The sequence below is a fragment of the Borostomias antarcticus genome (assembly GCF_949987555.1).
Source record: "Borostomias antarcticus genome assembly, chromosome: 6".
NCBI lineage: Eukaryota > Metazoa > Chordata > Actinopteri > Stomiiformes > Stomiidae > Borostomias > Borostomias antarcticus.
In genome coordinates this window covers 15,665,391-15,683,449 of record NC_140239.1, presented here as the reverse complement: position 1 = coordinate 15,683,449, position 18,059 = coordinate 15,665,391, and the positions used below count along the sequence as shown (strand labels likewise).

The window sequence follows — 18,059 nt, the reverse complement described above, 5'->3', positions numbered from 1 at the left end:
GAGGTCTTCATGGTGGAGTAAGGTAGGTGGCCCGGAGAGGGGTACACTGTCCCCGACTGTCTCACCACCACGCCATTATCCACGCCACGGGCCCCACAACTCAACCCCTGAGTGGGCTAGAGACACACAGTCTTCATTGGTGGATGCATGGAAATCGCCCAGAGGTCACTGTACTGTCCCCGACTAGCTGTGACCCAAGGGGGCGGGGCCTAACCAGCACGCCACTATCCACGCCACGGGCCCCACAACTCAGCCCCTGATTGGGCTAAAGACACACGGTCTTCACCGGTTAAGTCAGGTAGGTGGCCCGGAGAGGGGTACACGGTCCCTGACTGGCTCTGACCTGAGGGGTCTAGATCTACCTGTATGGCATCTGTTACCTGTCCCTATAATGCATGCTATGCCCACTGCAGGTCATTGTTTAAAGTTCTAGGTCTGATCATCTTTAATTATACTTTTTATTGACCATGTGTGACCCTGGTGTTTTATTGATTGTGTGTTACCCTCAGCCAAACCTGCTTGCTACCAGGAGAGAGCTGACATTGAGATGATTTGATTTCATATTGATATTCATCATGTCAACTGGTTCAGGAAGCATTTACCAGAGTTACAGTTTTTGTGTGCACTGTTAATGGTCCCCAGGCCAGGTATGTGACGCAGCTATAATGGTCCCCGGCACATGGGACCATAACTATCACCATAACCATTCCATTATGCAAATGGAGCCATTACACATTCTGCCTCATCCACACACAGGGAATAGGATAGTTAATGCCCATGTGTGTGTCAGACCGTGTGTGTATGTGTGTGTGTGTGTGTGTGTGTGTGTGTGTGTGTCTGTGTGTGTCTGTGTGTGTTTGAGGGTGGTGTGTGTGTGGGTGTGAGGGGGTGTGCATTTGAAGGTTGTGTCGCTGATGAAATTCTGTCAACCAATCAGACAGGTGGCACATACTGTAGGCCACCCTGCTGCTATTCTGGTAGCGTGTGTGTGTGTGTGCACGTGTGTGTGTGCGTGTGTGCACGTGTGTGTGTACGCGCGCGTCCATGTGTGCGTGTGTTTCCGGGTGTGTGTGTGTGTGTACCTTCTGGTGGTAGATGCTGCAGACCCCTCTCTCCAGGTCAGGCAGGCGGGAGAGCAGGGCCTTGATGGAGGTCAGGGTGGGGGAGTCAGACTCCAGGATCTCACTCACAGCATCCTGACGTTCCATGATGGACCTGGGGAGGCGGGACGGAGATAAGATAAGATTAAGAGATGAGAACTTTCTCGTCTAACCAAGGTTGGAAATGCGTCTTTGTTCTCATCACAGGGTACAATAAGAGAACATAGAAAGCAGCGTACTCTCTCACAATGAGTATTGCTGAGTATATAGTTGAGTATTGGAGTCTATCTGTATTGAGCAATCTTCACTGTGACTGTACACTGTATATTACATGTGACAAATAAAGAAATCTTGATCTACATTCCACAATAATACATGGACAATAAATGACAGGTAGAATGACGGTCCGTACAGCATGCATCTGTTACCCAGCGTTACTGAGGCTGACCTCACCAGGGACAAAGGGCCTCTTATGTTCCTCACTCTAAAGCGCTGACCATAGGGGAGCCTTGTCACACTCACACACTCACTGTCTGTGGAGAGGGGGTCTCGCATCGGGAACTGTAGCCAGAGCCTTCCTGCCTACAGCTGATTGGTACAGGGCGTCCAGACACTTCTGCTGTCATCCTATTACCTTGCCAGCTGCTTTAACTATCCTGGCCAATTTAGCCTTGTTCCTTCCATTGAGATTTCCAAACCATACTGTGAGGTTAAAACCTAGGAGGCTTTCAACTAGGCTGATATAAACCTTCTCAAGGACATCCTAACTAGCACCAAACACCTGATGCTTCCCAATCAAAAATATGCTCTGACTGGCTTTGTTATGTAGAGAATTAGTCATCCATGAAGCTCAGCTTGTGATACATTTCAATACATCAATACAATGGTGCAGCTAGAATATATACTATTGAGGCGCAAGTGGAGGAACTCAGTCACAAATACAGAACCTTACAGCATGTTCAACACTGTGGGCTCAGACCACCGAGTGGTTTCCATGAGGGTGAGGCTGAGCTTGAGGGTCCCCAAGCTAAACCTGAAGACCTGGTGACTGGAAGACTTTCTCAGTGAGACCAGACCTCCAGGCCAGATACACACTGGAGGTGAGAAATCGCTTCCAACTGCTGGACGTGGAGGAAGGTCCTAATGTACGACTGCATGACCACGTGAGGCAAGCACAAGAGCTCCTGACCAGAGTGGAAAAGGAATGTGCCAAGGTGGGTTTTGGGCTGAACGCCAAGAAAACTTAGGTCATCACCTATAACACCCCGGAACATCTGCCCCTAGTGACAGCTGAAGGTACTGCTCTGAAGGAGGCCAAGGACTTCAAATACCTGGGCTCTTGGGTCAACCCAAAAGAGCAGGACCTCAAAGTGAGGAAGGCGCTCATGTGAAGAGCTCTAAACGATATGAGCAACGTGTGGAAATCCAACCTCCCCCAAGAAACCAAGCTCCACTTCTTCGATGCCACCATGGAGGCAGTTCTCCTGTATGGCTGTGAGTGCTGGACCCTGAACCACGACCTGCAGAGGCTCCACCAGAATGCTACGTGCAGCACTGGACATAAGTCCTAATGCACATGTCAGTATTAAAGATCTGTACAGAGAGAGGCCAAGATAGCAGCAAGAATGAGCCAAGAATGTCCAAAAGTGCAAGTGATTACGGACAGCAATCGTTGCCCAGATATGGTTCTGGGGTTTTTAAACGGGGTCTCTTTAGGGTGTGTTACTGAGCACAGTGTTGAAAGGCCTAGACTTTATCCTATTCTAATAATTATGAGAAATAGGCCTACCTCATACACGCACATAAAATAACCTGATGTTGCCTTCAGGAACATTAAAAACCATCATATAAATCATGTGAAGTTGAAGGCCATGTCTTCATCAGTTAGTGTCAGCATGACACGGAACTGGATTAGATGCTCCATGGTGCCCACAGTTAAGTGTTGGGGTTCTAATCTTGGCCTTTTGTCACTGGTGACTTGCCTCTGACCCCCCCCCACACACACACACACAATGGTGTGTGCATGTCATATGCACACACCATTGTAACATTCTCTCAGACCACATAATTTCAATGGGCATCAAAGTCACCATCTATGATTGTGTGTGTGTGTGGGTGTGTGTGTGGGTGTGTGTGTGTGTGTGTGTGTGTGTGTGGGTGGGTGTGTGTTGTGTGCGCGGGTATATGTGTTTGTGTTGCTTGCACGTGTGTGTGTGTGTGTGTGTGTGTGTGTGTGTGTGTGTGTGTGTGTGTAGTACTCACGGTGCGTGTGTGAGGGGCTGGCTAACCCACTTCCTCATCAGTCTCCTCCCAAACGGCGTGTGGGTGTGGTCTAACACCCACAGAAGACTGCCTTTCACACCTCCATCGGTCTGAGGACCCCCCCCCCCAACAAACACACACACACACACACACACACACACACACACACACACACACACACTGGATTAGTCATATTACATACTCTAACTCAACACCCTGCTCTCCTCTAACTCAACACCCTGCTCTCCTTTAACTCAACACCCTGCTCTCCTCTAACTCAACACCCTGCTCTCCTCTAACTCAACACCCTGCTCTCCTTTAACTCACCACCCTGCTCTCCTCTAACTCAACACCCTGCTCTCCTCTAACTCAACACCCTGCTCTCCTCTAACTCAAAACCCTGCTCTCCTCTAACTCAACACCCTGCTCTCCTCTAACTCAACACCCTGCTCTCCTCTAACTCAACACCCTGCTCTCTAACTCAACACCCTGTTCTCCTTTAACTCAACACCCTGCTCTCCTCTAACTCAACACCCTGCTCTCCTCTAACTCACTACATTAGTACAGTTGTTTGTGCTTGACAGCACATATATTAGACCAGTTCAGTATAGTTACAGACTGGGAGGGCTATCTCCTTGTTTGTGCTTGACAGCACATCTCAATACATCTGAGTTTGTCATGTTTTGTAAGAGCTGGTGAATTGTAGTCTACCACACACGGTAGTACTGTCAGTGCACTGACTATGCACAGTAAAGGGCCTTAGCCATCACTGCAGAGTCCTCTCACTGCAGCGGGAATGGCGGCATGTTTTATTTCATTAAATAAAGTGTTAACTTTTTTACAATGTGTTGCTGAGATTTTTTTTCACAAAATGATAACTAACATTTTTACTTTGTCTCAGTCATGCACAGTACAGTATATAGATTGTTTTGCCTTGTCTTCTCATCTCCATTTCCATGACACCATGAACTGCAACTGTTCAACTCACCAAAGAAGTAATGGAGCCCCACCTGAATAGAATTAACTATTTAAAAATCATCAATCATCATCATCATCAAACAATCATTTAAATAGGTAATTCTATTCAGGTGGGGCTCCTTTGTCGCAAGCGTGCCTTTTTTAGCTTAGATTTATTTGATAAATGTGTTTGAGGAGTTGTCTTTGTCATATGAGGATTCATATCTATGTTACTGTTGAACAGTGATTTTAGATGATAGGATAGGCCTACTGTAATTTCCCGGCCCAAATAAGTGCATTATCTCAAAAAATATTGTTTCATTCATGGTACGTTAAAGCCCTGTTATCTTTTAATAAAATGTTTTTTTAAAATGTTATACCGTCAATTAGCTGACTGAGCATGCAATTTCCTATTGCCTATTTGTGTTGATACCTTTTGTCACCTTGTCCCTCGTCGCTTGCCGTAGTCAGGATAGTAAAAAAAACAAAAAAACAACTAGAAATACCACTTTGCGGATGTATGCCTCCACCAAAAGTCAGGTTGCTCTAAACATGTTTTGTGAACTTGACCTTTGACCACCAAAATCTAATCAGTTAATCCATGAGTGCAACTGGACATTCTTGCCAAATGTGAACAAATTCCGTCTAGCGGTTCTTGAGATCGCGTTCACGGACGGAAAAACTATATTAAACAATCTCACAAATGTGTATTGAAAACACACAGAGAAACTATTTGATAAACAGGTGTAGCTTCTCAAAACTGTTTTACCAAGTCTTGGCAATCAGGAAAAAAAAAACAACACTCTTGACATCCTAAAATAAAAACTATTCACATATTTACAATAAAAGTACACACACCTTTTATAAGTAAGAATTAGGAGTGCCATGTAAATGAAAATCTACATATTATTGAGCAGATATAGACTACTCAATATAATTTTGGCTTCAGCTATGTAGTATAGACCTACACAAAAAAATGACACGATGATTCTCATATTACCCCACTGTGCAGAGCGTTAAGATATCAATAGAAGCACAGGGCACTCTGATTGGTGACAGACACGATACAGAGGTCTCTGATTGGCGGATCTAAGTTGAAGCAAAACCAACACTAGACATCATACGGTGCATGAAAATGTGAAAAAAAAGTTATAACTATATATCCATGGAATATTTTGTGAGGTCACAGTGACCTTGACCTTTGACCACTAAAATCTAATCAGTTCATCCTTGAATCCAACTGGACATTCTGGCCACATTTGAAGAAATTACCTCAAGCCGTTCCTGAGATATCGCGTTAACAAGAATGGGACGACAACCCGGAAACATAATGCCTCCGCAGCCGGGTGGAGGCATAAAGAAACAACACATTTTTTTCTACCTATAATAGCGTACCAACGAAGCATACTAACCAATCAGAGGCAGAATAGGGCAGGTCAATGCCTTCTACATCCTAGGGAAAAAATAATAATATTCCACGTTCAACTAAAGGTGTATATTCCACGTTCAGCAAGGTCCAAAACGTGGCATTGAGATGTAGACGACAAACTATCTATTACACATTCTGGCATGATATAGGGTTGCAACAGGAGTTACTCAAGGACAGTACAGGTAGCCTACATTGGAATTCTTGCTCCTGCTCTCCTCCACAGTTAGTTATAATTTAGTTATAATCAGAGCTAATCATGTCCCAAATATGGAGATCCCGTAGGGAATATAACTAATGAGATTTACAGATACAGATTTCATGGGGTCCTCATCCTAACATAGGTACAAACGCCTGTTTATGAGTGTGTGTGTGTGTGTGTGTGTGTGTGTGTGTGTGTGTGTGTGTGTGTGTGTGCATAGTAACACCTGGTTACGGTGTGTGTGTGTGTGTGTGTGTGTGTGTGTGTAGTAGTAGTACCTGGTTACGGAGCACCTCCAGGTTTTTGAGGGTGGTGGCGCTGAGGAGCATCCCATCAGCCTCGCAAGACAGACGCCTGAAAGAGCTGACACACGCAAGTACGCACGCGCACGCGCGCGCACACACACACACACACACACACACACACACACACACACACACACACACACACACACACACACACACACACACACACACACACACACAGTGTGTATGAGTGTACTGTACCTGTGTGTGCTATGGGGTGTGAAAAGTGCCATTTTGGTTGCTTGTTCAAAGCTTACTTACAACGTGTACAGATGTGGGAACATAAGAATGTAACTTGCTGCAGCATTTCACGTCGCGGTATTTGGCAGGGAAATCCCGTTGGAAATCTCGTGGGATTTCAGACGGGTGTTATTTCGTTTTAGTGATGCACTACCGCCAGGTGGCGTCTTTGAGTAGATTTAGCAGGCTGGGCTCTGTTTTTCTCCTATAGTCTACGAATGAAGCATCATTAAATTTCACATTCTTTAATTTAAATGCTCTGTTGTAAAGCACTTTGAGCTGAAGGTATCTGTATGAAAGGGGCTATACAAATAACGTTTAATTGTTATTATTACCTTGTTCTCAAACACATGTTTTATCCACCTCGATGTAATTTAATTATTACGAACACCTATAATATATCTAGGCCTACAGTAGCCTATCTATCTCGGCAACTGACGTCGGGTCAAGACGTGGAGGCTGTTTGGTCAAATGCGCAAAATAACAGTATTGTAAATATATTTGTTAGTAAAGATATGGTGAACGTGAGGGTTTTGCGTTTTGTTTCTGGAACGCATTCAACTGTTAGGCTACTCGTAAACCCCGGAAGTAAATTTGAAGACAGGGCATAATGTAGCCAAGTCTGAGCGCAGTAGGCTATATGGCTTCAGCACGATACAAAGAAAAAATAAGCTTGATCGACTTGTGGATCCATACAAAATTTAAATAGTCGCCATGACTAAAGATCACTCATTGCCAATCATATCCGGACATTAACTATCTTGTGCATAGCGGCAGGTTTGACAGTGAGACATCAACCGATAATTGTAATAATGCGATTATTGAAATGGTCTTGTGAACGCCTTTATCTGATTTCCAAAATCGGGGTAAGGTCCATAGGACGATTGTGGGTTTTCATTTGCACATAACTATATTTTAATAAAACATTGAAGTCCGCCTGTCAATGACTTTCCCTAAAATTGTTTTCTGTTGCACCCCCTATTGTTAAATTATAAATGAAAAAAACATAGGCTACACAATATGTTGTTATTTGAATGATCTTGAATATATATATTCAAGATCATTCAAATAACAAAATATCGTGTATGTTTTAATTTATTTATACCGGCCGCCAGCTGTTCAATGAACGGCTATAGGGAATGCGCAGTTTCGCGCTGGCTACAGCCTATTATATGAACAGTTTCGCGCTATGTAGGCTATTATAAATAGGCCTAAGTATTATTCATTGGGAATAGCTTGGACTCGCTGGGGACTGGTGGAGAGACACAGAGCCTCCCCAGACGCGACATCTCCAGTTGGCTGTGTATTTGAGCTGCCGCCTCAACCGTGCGTAAGAGCAGAGCGCATCGCTACAACTAGTAGCCCATAGCCATTAAAACGGCTTATTGTTTTATTCATATATCAACTAGATAATTCGATAATAATGAGTAGCCTAGTAGGCTATAAAATGAATTCAATAGGGCAAGCCTTAAGTTGTAGCCTAGGCTACAGTAGCCTACAATCACAAGACGCATAGGCCTAGCCTATCGTAAAAAGCGTTGCGTTCTCATAGGCCTATATTAACTTAGATAATTATTAATTATGCTCAGGTCATAATGTCCGTTGAAAATAATTCCCTCTAAGCAGAATTTGAATTGTATTAAAATAGGAAATGATTCCTTCTAGGTCTATATAAAAAAAAACATTTTTCTAATGTGTAGCCTATAGGCGATGAACAAAGCAGCCACAATGTAGCCTGCTTAGCGAGCGAGAGGGCAGTCTACCATAAAGTGTATAACCATAATGTAGCCTAATATATCTAGACTACATGCATTGTGGTATTTCTTTATATAGCCAATTGTTTCTCAATAAACAGTTATGTCATCCTCTGAGTCCGAATGTAGGCTAATAGACCGGCAGCTCTAAATGCCTTCCCAATCAATGAGACATGGTTGTAAAAATGATGTTTTATTGATGAAAAGGGTAAAACTGAAGAGTCATTGCATTGATCGATGCAGTCCGCTACCAGCAAACACTGAAAATACAGGTCCTCCAGCGAACCTGGACTAGACTATTGTAACCCCCCCCCCCCCAAAAATTCTTTTATATTCAAATAAACTGGAGGAACCGGTTTCCCTGGATCGTGGGAGGGGGGTAGCCTGCGTTAGCGGGTGCTTTGCCATGACCGGCCATTGAATTTATGTGTTGCCATTCATTTAAACCACCATCTCATCTAGACTAGGCCTACTTCTGTTGCTGCATTTTTACATTTATGCTTTCATGATTTTAGAGCGCAATAAACATTTTTGCAGGATTCCAAAAAGTCCATCCATTCATCCAACTTTGTTCTGAGCGCAGCGCAGGCTGGTAGCCTACTGTCAAGGCTCACGACTGATGCACTCCCTTAACACGTCTCTTCCCAGGCCATCAAGATAATTTCAATATGAAAGACCTTGGGATTCCAGGAGTCAAGGCCGTTTCAGACGGGGAGCGACATTCCGCCTGCGTTCTCGCACGGATCAGCGGGGGACGCACGCGTCCTGCGCGCAGCGGGGAAAGCTGACTACAATTCAGCTCTTGTCGCGGGCGGGCGTGTGCAGCATAGTTCCATATGAGAACACTCCTCGGTCCAATTCCGTATAGTAGATCAGCCTGTGTAGCCTACTTTCAACTAATGTATTATTAGACATAATATCATAATAATATATAAAGCCTTCAACGACCTCCTGCTGCCTGCCTGATGGTCTCAGGGCTAAAGAGACCGCGCGATCATTCCTCTAGCTGCTTTGCTGCTAATGCGAGTTCGTCTCCGTTCCTGCCCGAGAAACAGAAGTTGAACTTATAGCATCAAAATAGCTACAGGAATCAACGTTGTAAAGTTATCTATCTGCTTTTTAGCCACCGACAGCTACCGTTAATATTATGGAAGCTGCTGTCGTGAGCTAACGTGCTATCACGGTCTCATCGTGCAGCTTCACAGCCTGCTATTAGCAGACAGCACTAAGTTGACAAAATCACACTTGCACATCATTAGAATTCCAACCATTTATATGGGATTTATCATTCAACTAAACATGGAACCTGAATACTACCTGATATTTCAACCTGCTGCCATCAGTGATCGGCGCGTCTGCTTGTTTGAGTCATGAATATCTTACGCAGTTACATTCCATGTGTCCCAAAACTGTTAAATCATTCCCCATGTAGTTCACTATGAGTCGCACTCAATACATCCATGGTAATAGGGAGGGAGTGAGTGAACCATTTCAAACACATCTCTGGTCATCTCCGTTAGCCATCTTCCTCGTCCTGATGCCATGTTCCATATGAGAACACTCAGCCTAATGTATTAAACTTCTACTTGTCCCGACAGTTAACAGATATAGACCCGGCGACAGTTACAGAGATAGAAACTATAAATAGATAGGCTTTGTTCGTAATAATTAAATTACAACCAGACAGACAACAAGGAGTTTGAGAACGGTAGGCTCATCTAATGTGCGAGCCAGCAATGGGTCAATGAGTGGTATTACTGCGCCCCTATGGGCAGGCGAGCGGTGGTGCGGAATGACGTAAAGCGCCTGTTAGAATACCGCGGGTCAAGTTACATTCTTATGTTCCCACATCTGTATGTATGTGTGTGTGTATGTGTGTATGTATATACATACACACACACATACAGAAATACACACACGTTCGTGTTAACCAGCACAGCTCACTCCAAAACATGCGCACATGCGCGGTAGTTCGATCGCGCTTTAAATAAATGGGGAAGCTCACGTGACCGAATTACTGTTTGCGTTGTGAGTTGTGAGCTCAGTGGTGCGTGTATGTATGTATGTATGTGTGTGTGTGTGTGTATGTATGAGATCGAACATAGCCTACATACATACATACATACATACACACATACACGTTCGTTCCAACCAGCGCAGCTGTATGTGAAACTGCTTGCGCAATCGCGGTAGCCACCGTACTTCCGCGTGACGTCACCGAATGTGTTGCTGGGGTTTTGAGAAGTGCGTGTATGTGGGTATGTATGTGTGTGTGTGTGTCTGTGTGTGTGTGTCTGTTTCGACTCGCTTAATGAATGACTTTGATACATCGCTTCAGAGAATGAAGACGACTATGGTAAATATAGCACAAAAAATATTAATATCTGCGTGGTTAGATGTATCGGCTTTTACTGCAAGCTAGCTGGCTTCCCAGCTAAAGTTACATCATTGCCTAGGCTAGCGAAGTGTCTACCAAGACTGTGGGTAACGTTAGATGGTCACGTTATGCGAATTCAACTCGGTATATTATGTAGCTGTATCTAGCTAGCTCCATTACTTTACAGTTTGGCTAGAGAAGACCGTTGTATTGAACGCGGTCAAACTCAGGCCTGCCATGTTTGCCTGTCGGTGCTTTTAAAATCACGTCACAACTGTATTCCCTGTGCAGTAACGTTACTCATTCAGCACCAGCCTCCATTATTAATGTTATAGTGTATGCCTGTGATCAGAGAGGAGCGCGTTATTCCCTCTAGCCTTAATGGTTTGTAAATGTTATAAAGTGTCTATTGCAATATGGAGGTACATTATTATTTTCCATATGCTTATACTTCAGGGAAGTACTATCCAGCTGCAGCGTCGGAGAAGTGATGCCTCTAAGGGAACAAGCCCAGAGGAGGAAGGAGAATTGCAGTTTGTTTTCTGTCGTGGAGTTGTCCCGAGTTGCCAGATGAACGTCCAGCTATACCTGCTGGGAGGAGCTGAGCTGGAGTGAGGACCGAGGGAGGCGATAGGCAGCTAGTAGCCAGGACCTCGACACCATCAGCCAGCTTTACACAGACTGATGCATTGCAATAGTAGAGATTGTAGAACATGTCATTTCTTATCATTTGTTTATGTCAAAGACATATTAACACTATGTCACATAGTATAATAACGCTTAGTAATGAAGGAAGGTACCCATGATCACACTGTAGCATTTCAACGACTGGTTTGCCAGAAAAATACAATTATGTATCCAAGTCCATCACAACAAACAACACAGCTTGGATAATGTGTGCCATGTATGCAGAGCTAGTGTAGCTGATATCATTGCGATGTGGTATAAAGACAACACTGCCATGACTTGTTGCTGAATTTTTATTGCGGGCAGGGGTCACTAGTCATCACTGGAGCTGACATCTAAAAAGTGTTGGCAAACATGTCTCTTGCTCACAAATCTACTTGGATCCTCACTGTTACATGGTAAATAAAAAAGCAAACACATTGTCAGTAAACAAGTTGTCTCTATACGATTTGAAGAAACTGTAGACATCCAATCAGCAATGCAAGTTTTATTTAGAATTATGCATTAAGAGGTATGTTCCAGTCCTAATTGATGTCTATACAGATTGTCCAGACTGGTCTGTGGAGAGAAACAGTGTCAGCTTGCTAGATAGTGATTCATGTCTGAAGAGGCAACCTGGGAGTGGTTGAATAGCCTTACATCTCACCTGAGTGTTCAGCCATATATTCAGCGCAGATATTGCCCATGTGTTCTTTTTAGCGTGTTGGTAGGCTAAAGGCCGTTTCAGACTAAGAGCGATATCCGCGCATTGCAATTCATTTTCAATGAGAGAGGCGAGCGGACAATTTGGGAGCCGCGGACAATCTGGGGCGGAGCGGCAAGGCCTTAAAGGCCGTTTCAGACGGGGAGCGATATTCCGCCTGCGTTCTCGCTCGGATCAGCGGGGGACACACGCGTCCTGTGCGCAGCGGGGAAAGCTGACTACAATTCAGCTCTTATCGCAAAAAAGTTTTTACGCTCGGAGGAGGTGGAAGTCAGTGCATCGATAGTAAGAAAATTTTGCAATGGAAACAGATTTTGCAAATAAATGATGACGTTCCAGCTATTTCCGACAGTAGCCTGGTCATTGCATTTACTCTTTCTCGTCTCTGCATCAAGACGATGATGTAAGCTGACAAAACAGAGTTCTCCCAAGAGCCATCAAGTTTACAAAGAATCTCTCCATCTCGTCGTAGTTCAGTACAGACCTGTGAGTTGACCAAAAAGTTGTTGACATGAGACGCTCTCTTAACACTACAAAGACTTATTGGACGATTGTGGGTTTTCATTTGCACATAACTAGGCTATATTTTAATAAAACATTGAAGTCCGCCAGTCAATGACTTTTCCTAAAATGGTGTTATGTTGCACCCCCTATTGTTAAATATATTCAAGATCATTCAAATAAAAACAATATTGTGTATGTTTTTAATTTATAGGGCTACCTATATCAGCCGCCAGCTGTTCAATGAACGGCTATAGGGAATGCGCAGTTTCGCGCTATGTACAGCCTATTATATGCACAGTTTCGCGCAATGTAGGCTATTATAAATAAGTATTATTCATTGGGGGAGCTTGGACTCGCTGGGACTGGTGGAGAGACGCATAGTCTACAGAGCCTCCCCAGATACGACTTCATCCTCCAGTTGGCTGAAGAGCTGCGCGCTCTGGTGTCCAAACAGCCACCAAGCGGCCAAGCGGCACCCCTCGCAGTGTCCACAGAAGAACACCCCCCAAAAAAATACCTGCATGGTGAAGACAAGCTGCAGCAAGAACAGAACTGTCTACCAATGCACAAAGTGCACCAAAGCTGTCTGTGGCAGTTGCACTGCCAAGGTGCAGAGATGTGCGAAGTGTATTTGAGCTGCCGCCTCAACCGCGCGTAAGAGCAGAGCGCATCAAGTCGTGTATAGCCTACAACTAGTGGCCAATAGCCAATAAAACGGCTTATTGTTATATTCATAGCCTATATCAACTAGATAATTAGATAATTATTAATTTCATTAGATAATTATTAAACATCTAAGTTCTATGCTGCATCTGTGATCACAAGACGCATAGGCCTAGCCTACCATTAAAAGCGATCCGTTCTCATATATTAACTTGGATAATTATTAATTAGATACTTATTATGTATCTACGTTCTATGCTGCATCTGTAGGCCTAACCCTGTAACCCATTGTTGGTCAATTTTGACAATTGACAGCTCATTTGAAGCCTTAGAGCCTATAGAATCGAACGATAGGCCTACTGGCCGGAAGACAGTAGGCCACATATTTCATATCAAAAATATCCACGGAGTGTCGACTACAATATTCCATTTCAGCAATTATGCACACGGGGTGCATATAAAATTGCCTGCCATGTAAATTCTGTTTACCGGTTTGTTTTACGTTGTTGCGTTCCGTTTTCTCTTCCGGGTGGGTATTCGATTCGCTACACGGCGCCTGCCGAGTGAGCATTTGTATCTGGATCATTCTGATCCAGATACCACAAGATCAGGATTACACAATCTAGATTTGACTGAGGTCTTTGGATATACTGACCGGGATCATCCCACTTGTATTTTGACCCCTCACCTATTTTATTTTTATTTTGCTATTCTTCACGTTGCCTTCAGCACAAGATTATGTTTTAGTCACTTGTTTTAGACAAAATATGCAATTGTGAATTCACTATAAAAATTCTAAGTTGTCAGATAAATGACTAATGAAATGCTGTTGTTCAAAGTAATAGCCTACACAACATTTCATTGACACAGGTGATACAGGTCCAAATGTTTGGAAATGTAGGTCAGTTTCCATAATGATTCATATCCAGCTGCATTATAGTATACAATACATATAAAGACAGAATTGCTGATTGGATGTCTAGTTTCTTCAAATCGTATAGAGAGACAACTTGTTTACTGACAATGTGTTTGCTTTTTTTATTTACCATGTAACAGTGAGGATCCAAGTAGATTTGTGAGCAAGAGACATGTTTGCCAACACTTTTGAGATGTCAGCTCCAGTGATGACTAGTGACCCCTGCCCGCAATAAAAATTCAGCAACAAGTCATGGCAGTGTTGTCTTTATACCACATCGCAATGATATCAGCTACACTAGCTCTGCATACATGGCACACATTATCCAGGCTGTGTTGTTTGTTGTGATGGACTTGGATACATAATTGTATTTTTCTGGCAAACCAGTCGTTGAAATGCTACAGTGTGATCATGGGTACCTTCCTTCATTACTAAGCGTTAATAATAACTTATTATACTATGTGACATAGTGTTAATATGTCTTTGACATAAACAAATGATAAGAAATGACATGTTCTACAATCTCTACTATTGCAATGCATCAGTCTGTGTAAAGCTGGCTGATGGTGTCGAGGTCCTGGCTACTAGCTGCCTATCGCCTCCCTCGGTCCTCACTCCAGCTCAGCTCCTCACAGCAGGTATAGCTGGACGTTCATCTGGCAACTCGGGACAACTCCACGACAGAAAACAAACTGCAATTCTCCTTCCTCCTCTGGGCTTGTGCCCTTAGGGGCATCACTTCTCCGACGCTGCAGCTGGATAGTACTTCCCTGAAGTATAAGCATATGGAAAATAATAATGTACCTCCATATTGCAATACACTTTATAACATTTACAAACCATTAAGGCTAGAGGGAATAACGCGCTCCTCTCTGATCACAGGCATACACTATAACATTAATAATGGAGGCTGGTGCTGAATGAGTAACGTTACTGCACAGGGAATACAGTTGTGACGTGATTTTAAAAGCACCGACAGGCAAACTTGGCAGGCCTGAGTTTGACCGCGTCCAATACACCGGTCTTCTCTAGCCAAACTGTAAAGTAATGGAGCTAGCTAGATACAGCTACATAATATACCGAGTTGAATTTGCATAACGTGACCATCTAATGTTACCCACAGTCTTGGTAGACACTTCGCTAGCCTAGGCAATGATGTAACGTTAGCTGGGAAGCCAGCTAGCTTGCAGTAAAAGCCGATACATCTAACCACGCAGATATTAATATTTTTTGTGCTATATTTACCATAGTCGTCTTTATTCTCTGAAGCGATGTATCGAAGTCATTCATTAAGCGAGTCGAAACAGACACACACACACAGACACACACATACATACCCACATACACGCACTTCTCAAAACCCCAGCAACACATTCGGTGACGTCACGCGGAAGTACGGTGGCTACCGCGATTGCGCAAGCAGTTTCACATAAAGCTGCGCTGGTTGGAACGAACGTGTATGTGTGTATGTATGTATGTATGTAGGCTATGTTCGATCTCATACATACACACACACACACACATACATACATGCACCACTGAGCTCACAACGCAAACAGTCATTCGGTCACGTGAGCTCCCCCATTCATTTAAAGCGCGATCGAACTACCGCGCATGTGCACATGTTTTGGAGTGAGCTGTGCTGGTTAACACGAACGTGTGTGTATGTCTGTATGTGTGTGTGTATATACACACATACACACACACATACATACATACACGTTGTAAGTAAGCTTTGAACAAGCAACCAAAATGGCACTTTTCACACCCCATAGTGTGCGTGTATGTGTGTGTGTGTGTGCATGCACCTGTGTGTGTGTCTGTGTGTGTGTGTGTGTGTACCTGTCGCTCAGGAGAACTCTCTCCAGTCTGAACTCTCTGAGGTAGTGGATCAACGGTCCCAAACAGCAGATCACTGGACTGTCTAGCGATGCTACACTGGACAGAGACCTGGAGCCTACACACACACGCACACACACACACACACACACACACACACACACAGAGAGAGAGAGCGATGAGTCAGAACTCCCTAACTCCCTCTGTGAAGAGTCTGCTGCCTTTATTGATCGTCCACCCCTTAAAGGACAATGCTCGTTTTTGACAACCTGGACCTTATTTACGACATATTATAAGACATTTGACTCACCGAGATAACTTTGGTGTAGTTCGGAGGCATGTAGAAGAAATTTAAAATCCAGTATATCCATGTAATGGCGGTGGTCGGGGCACTTAGAATGCAGTTTCTAAAAATCTATTTTCTGCCGCGAAACGGTTGTTTTCATCAATCTGTCTTTATGAATCGCTAGTTGTGCTTACATAGATCATATTACAGAGGCATGTGAAAAACCACCATCTATGTAAGCACAACTAGCGATTCATAAAGACAGATTGATGAAAACAACCGTTTCGCGGCAGAAAATAGATTTTTAGAAACTGCATTCTAAGTGCCCCGACCACCGCCATTACATGGATATACTGGCTCGTGCTGGATTTTAAATTTATTCTACATGCCTCCGAACTACACCAAAGTGATCTCGGTGAGTCAAACGTCTTATAATATGTCGTAAATAAGGTCCAGGTTGTCAAAAACGAGCATTGTCCTTTAAGCAAAGATGTAACACACATATACACACACACACACACACACATGCGCAAACACACCTGTGTCCTGGGCGTGGCAGTAGAACTCTGTGACAGTGTTCATTGCAGAGGCAAACTCAAACTGAGAGCTGTCTCTCCTCTCCACACGCACACGATCATCTGACTGGACACTGAGAGAGAGAGAGAGAGACAATGAGAGAGACAGAGAGAGAGAGAGAAAGACAGAGATAGAGAGACAGTGAGAGAGAGAGAGAGAGAGAGAGAGAGAGAGAGAGAGAGAGAAAGAGAGATAGAGAGAGACAGTGAGAGAGAGAGAGAGAGGAAGAAAGAGAAAGAGTCAGAGAGAGAGGGTGAAATGGCATACTAACATACTACAGGTATTCATACTATGCATGACGTCAATTTGAGTATGTAGTGCGTTCCCACTACATAGTATGCGAAATTTGTGTACGCGAGAAATGCCCGGATGTATACTAGATTCGCCAGAATTCCTGAGTATGGTGCGTGAGGTTACTTCTCCTACTCAACCTCCCCAAAATGCGTCGCGTCTCTTCAGACTGCGCAATGGCGGACAACGGAGCAGACGGCCATGGCACTACAGTATCCTGTACAAATGTGAGTAACCAAATGACTTGTAGTCAAATATTATGCGAATTATTCATAATGAACGTATCTTCAATGTTGTTGGTATTGTATCTACCGCTCGACTGGCCTGAAAGTCTGTTGGTCACTAATGTTAGGCCTGTAGCTAACTTAGCTAGTGGTTAGCGAGTTGGCTAATAACCCCCCTCATCTTAGATCCATGCTACAGACCCCTTTGTTCTAATCAAAGTAATACAATTATTAGGCTTCCATGTACTTATTTATGTTAGGACGTATATCTGTTGTTGAACAATGCCACCTGGCACTGCAGGATTGTTAATTAAAAAGGGTTCATGAAAATGAAGGAGACAGCCAGTGCAATCAGAAACAGGTTTATTATTATATAGCCAGGGTGTGCAACACTTTTTTCCTACTCTAAAAATAGTCATGTTCCTGCAGTACAGGGAAAAAGTAATGCTATATTATAATGGCCTAAATCAAAAATGTGAGTGACCTAGGCTGTTTCATTATTCTGTCTCCTGAAACACTTGAAAATAATATGACTTAGGCAATTACTTTACCAAGGTAAAGTATATAGCCTACTAGCCAATATAGCCTACTGGGAGCTAGTGAGCTAGATAAGTTAATGTTAGGCTCTTTACTTCAGTGGTGAAAAATCATGTACATCTCAATCAAGTACCGCAGGCGACGAGCTGACTGCCTCTGTCGTCTGGCTGTGGTAAGAGGCATGTTGGTTGGTATTAAATGATAAAAAGA

General features: G+C 43.6%; 1 protein-coding gene across 1 annotated transcript in view; it reads right to left on the bottom strand.

Moving 5' to 3' along the window:
* Positions 1-18,059, bottom strand: part of msh3 (mutS homolog 3 (E. coli)) — a gene marked incomplete at its 5' end in the record, with an annotated part of 186,563 nt that overhangs the window by 120,106 nt on the left and 48,398 nt on the right. The window contains 5 exons of the mRNA XM_084440013.1: positions 1,083-1,215; positions 3,363-3,472; positions 6,226-6,310; positions 15,939-16,053; positions 16,761-16,870. Of these exons, the coding sequence (XP_084296139.1) occupies positions 1,083-1,215; positions 3,363-3,472; positions 6,226-6,310; positions 15,939-16,053; positions 16,761-16,870 (553 nt within the window). The remainder of the gene's footprint in view (positions 1-1,082; positions 1,216-3,362; positions 3,473-6,225; positions 6,311-15,938; positions 16,054-16,760; positions 16,871-18,059) is intronic.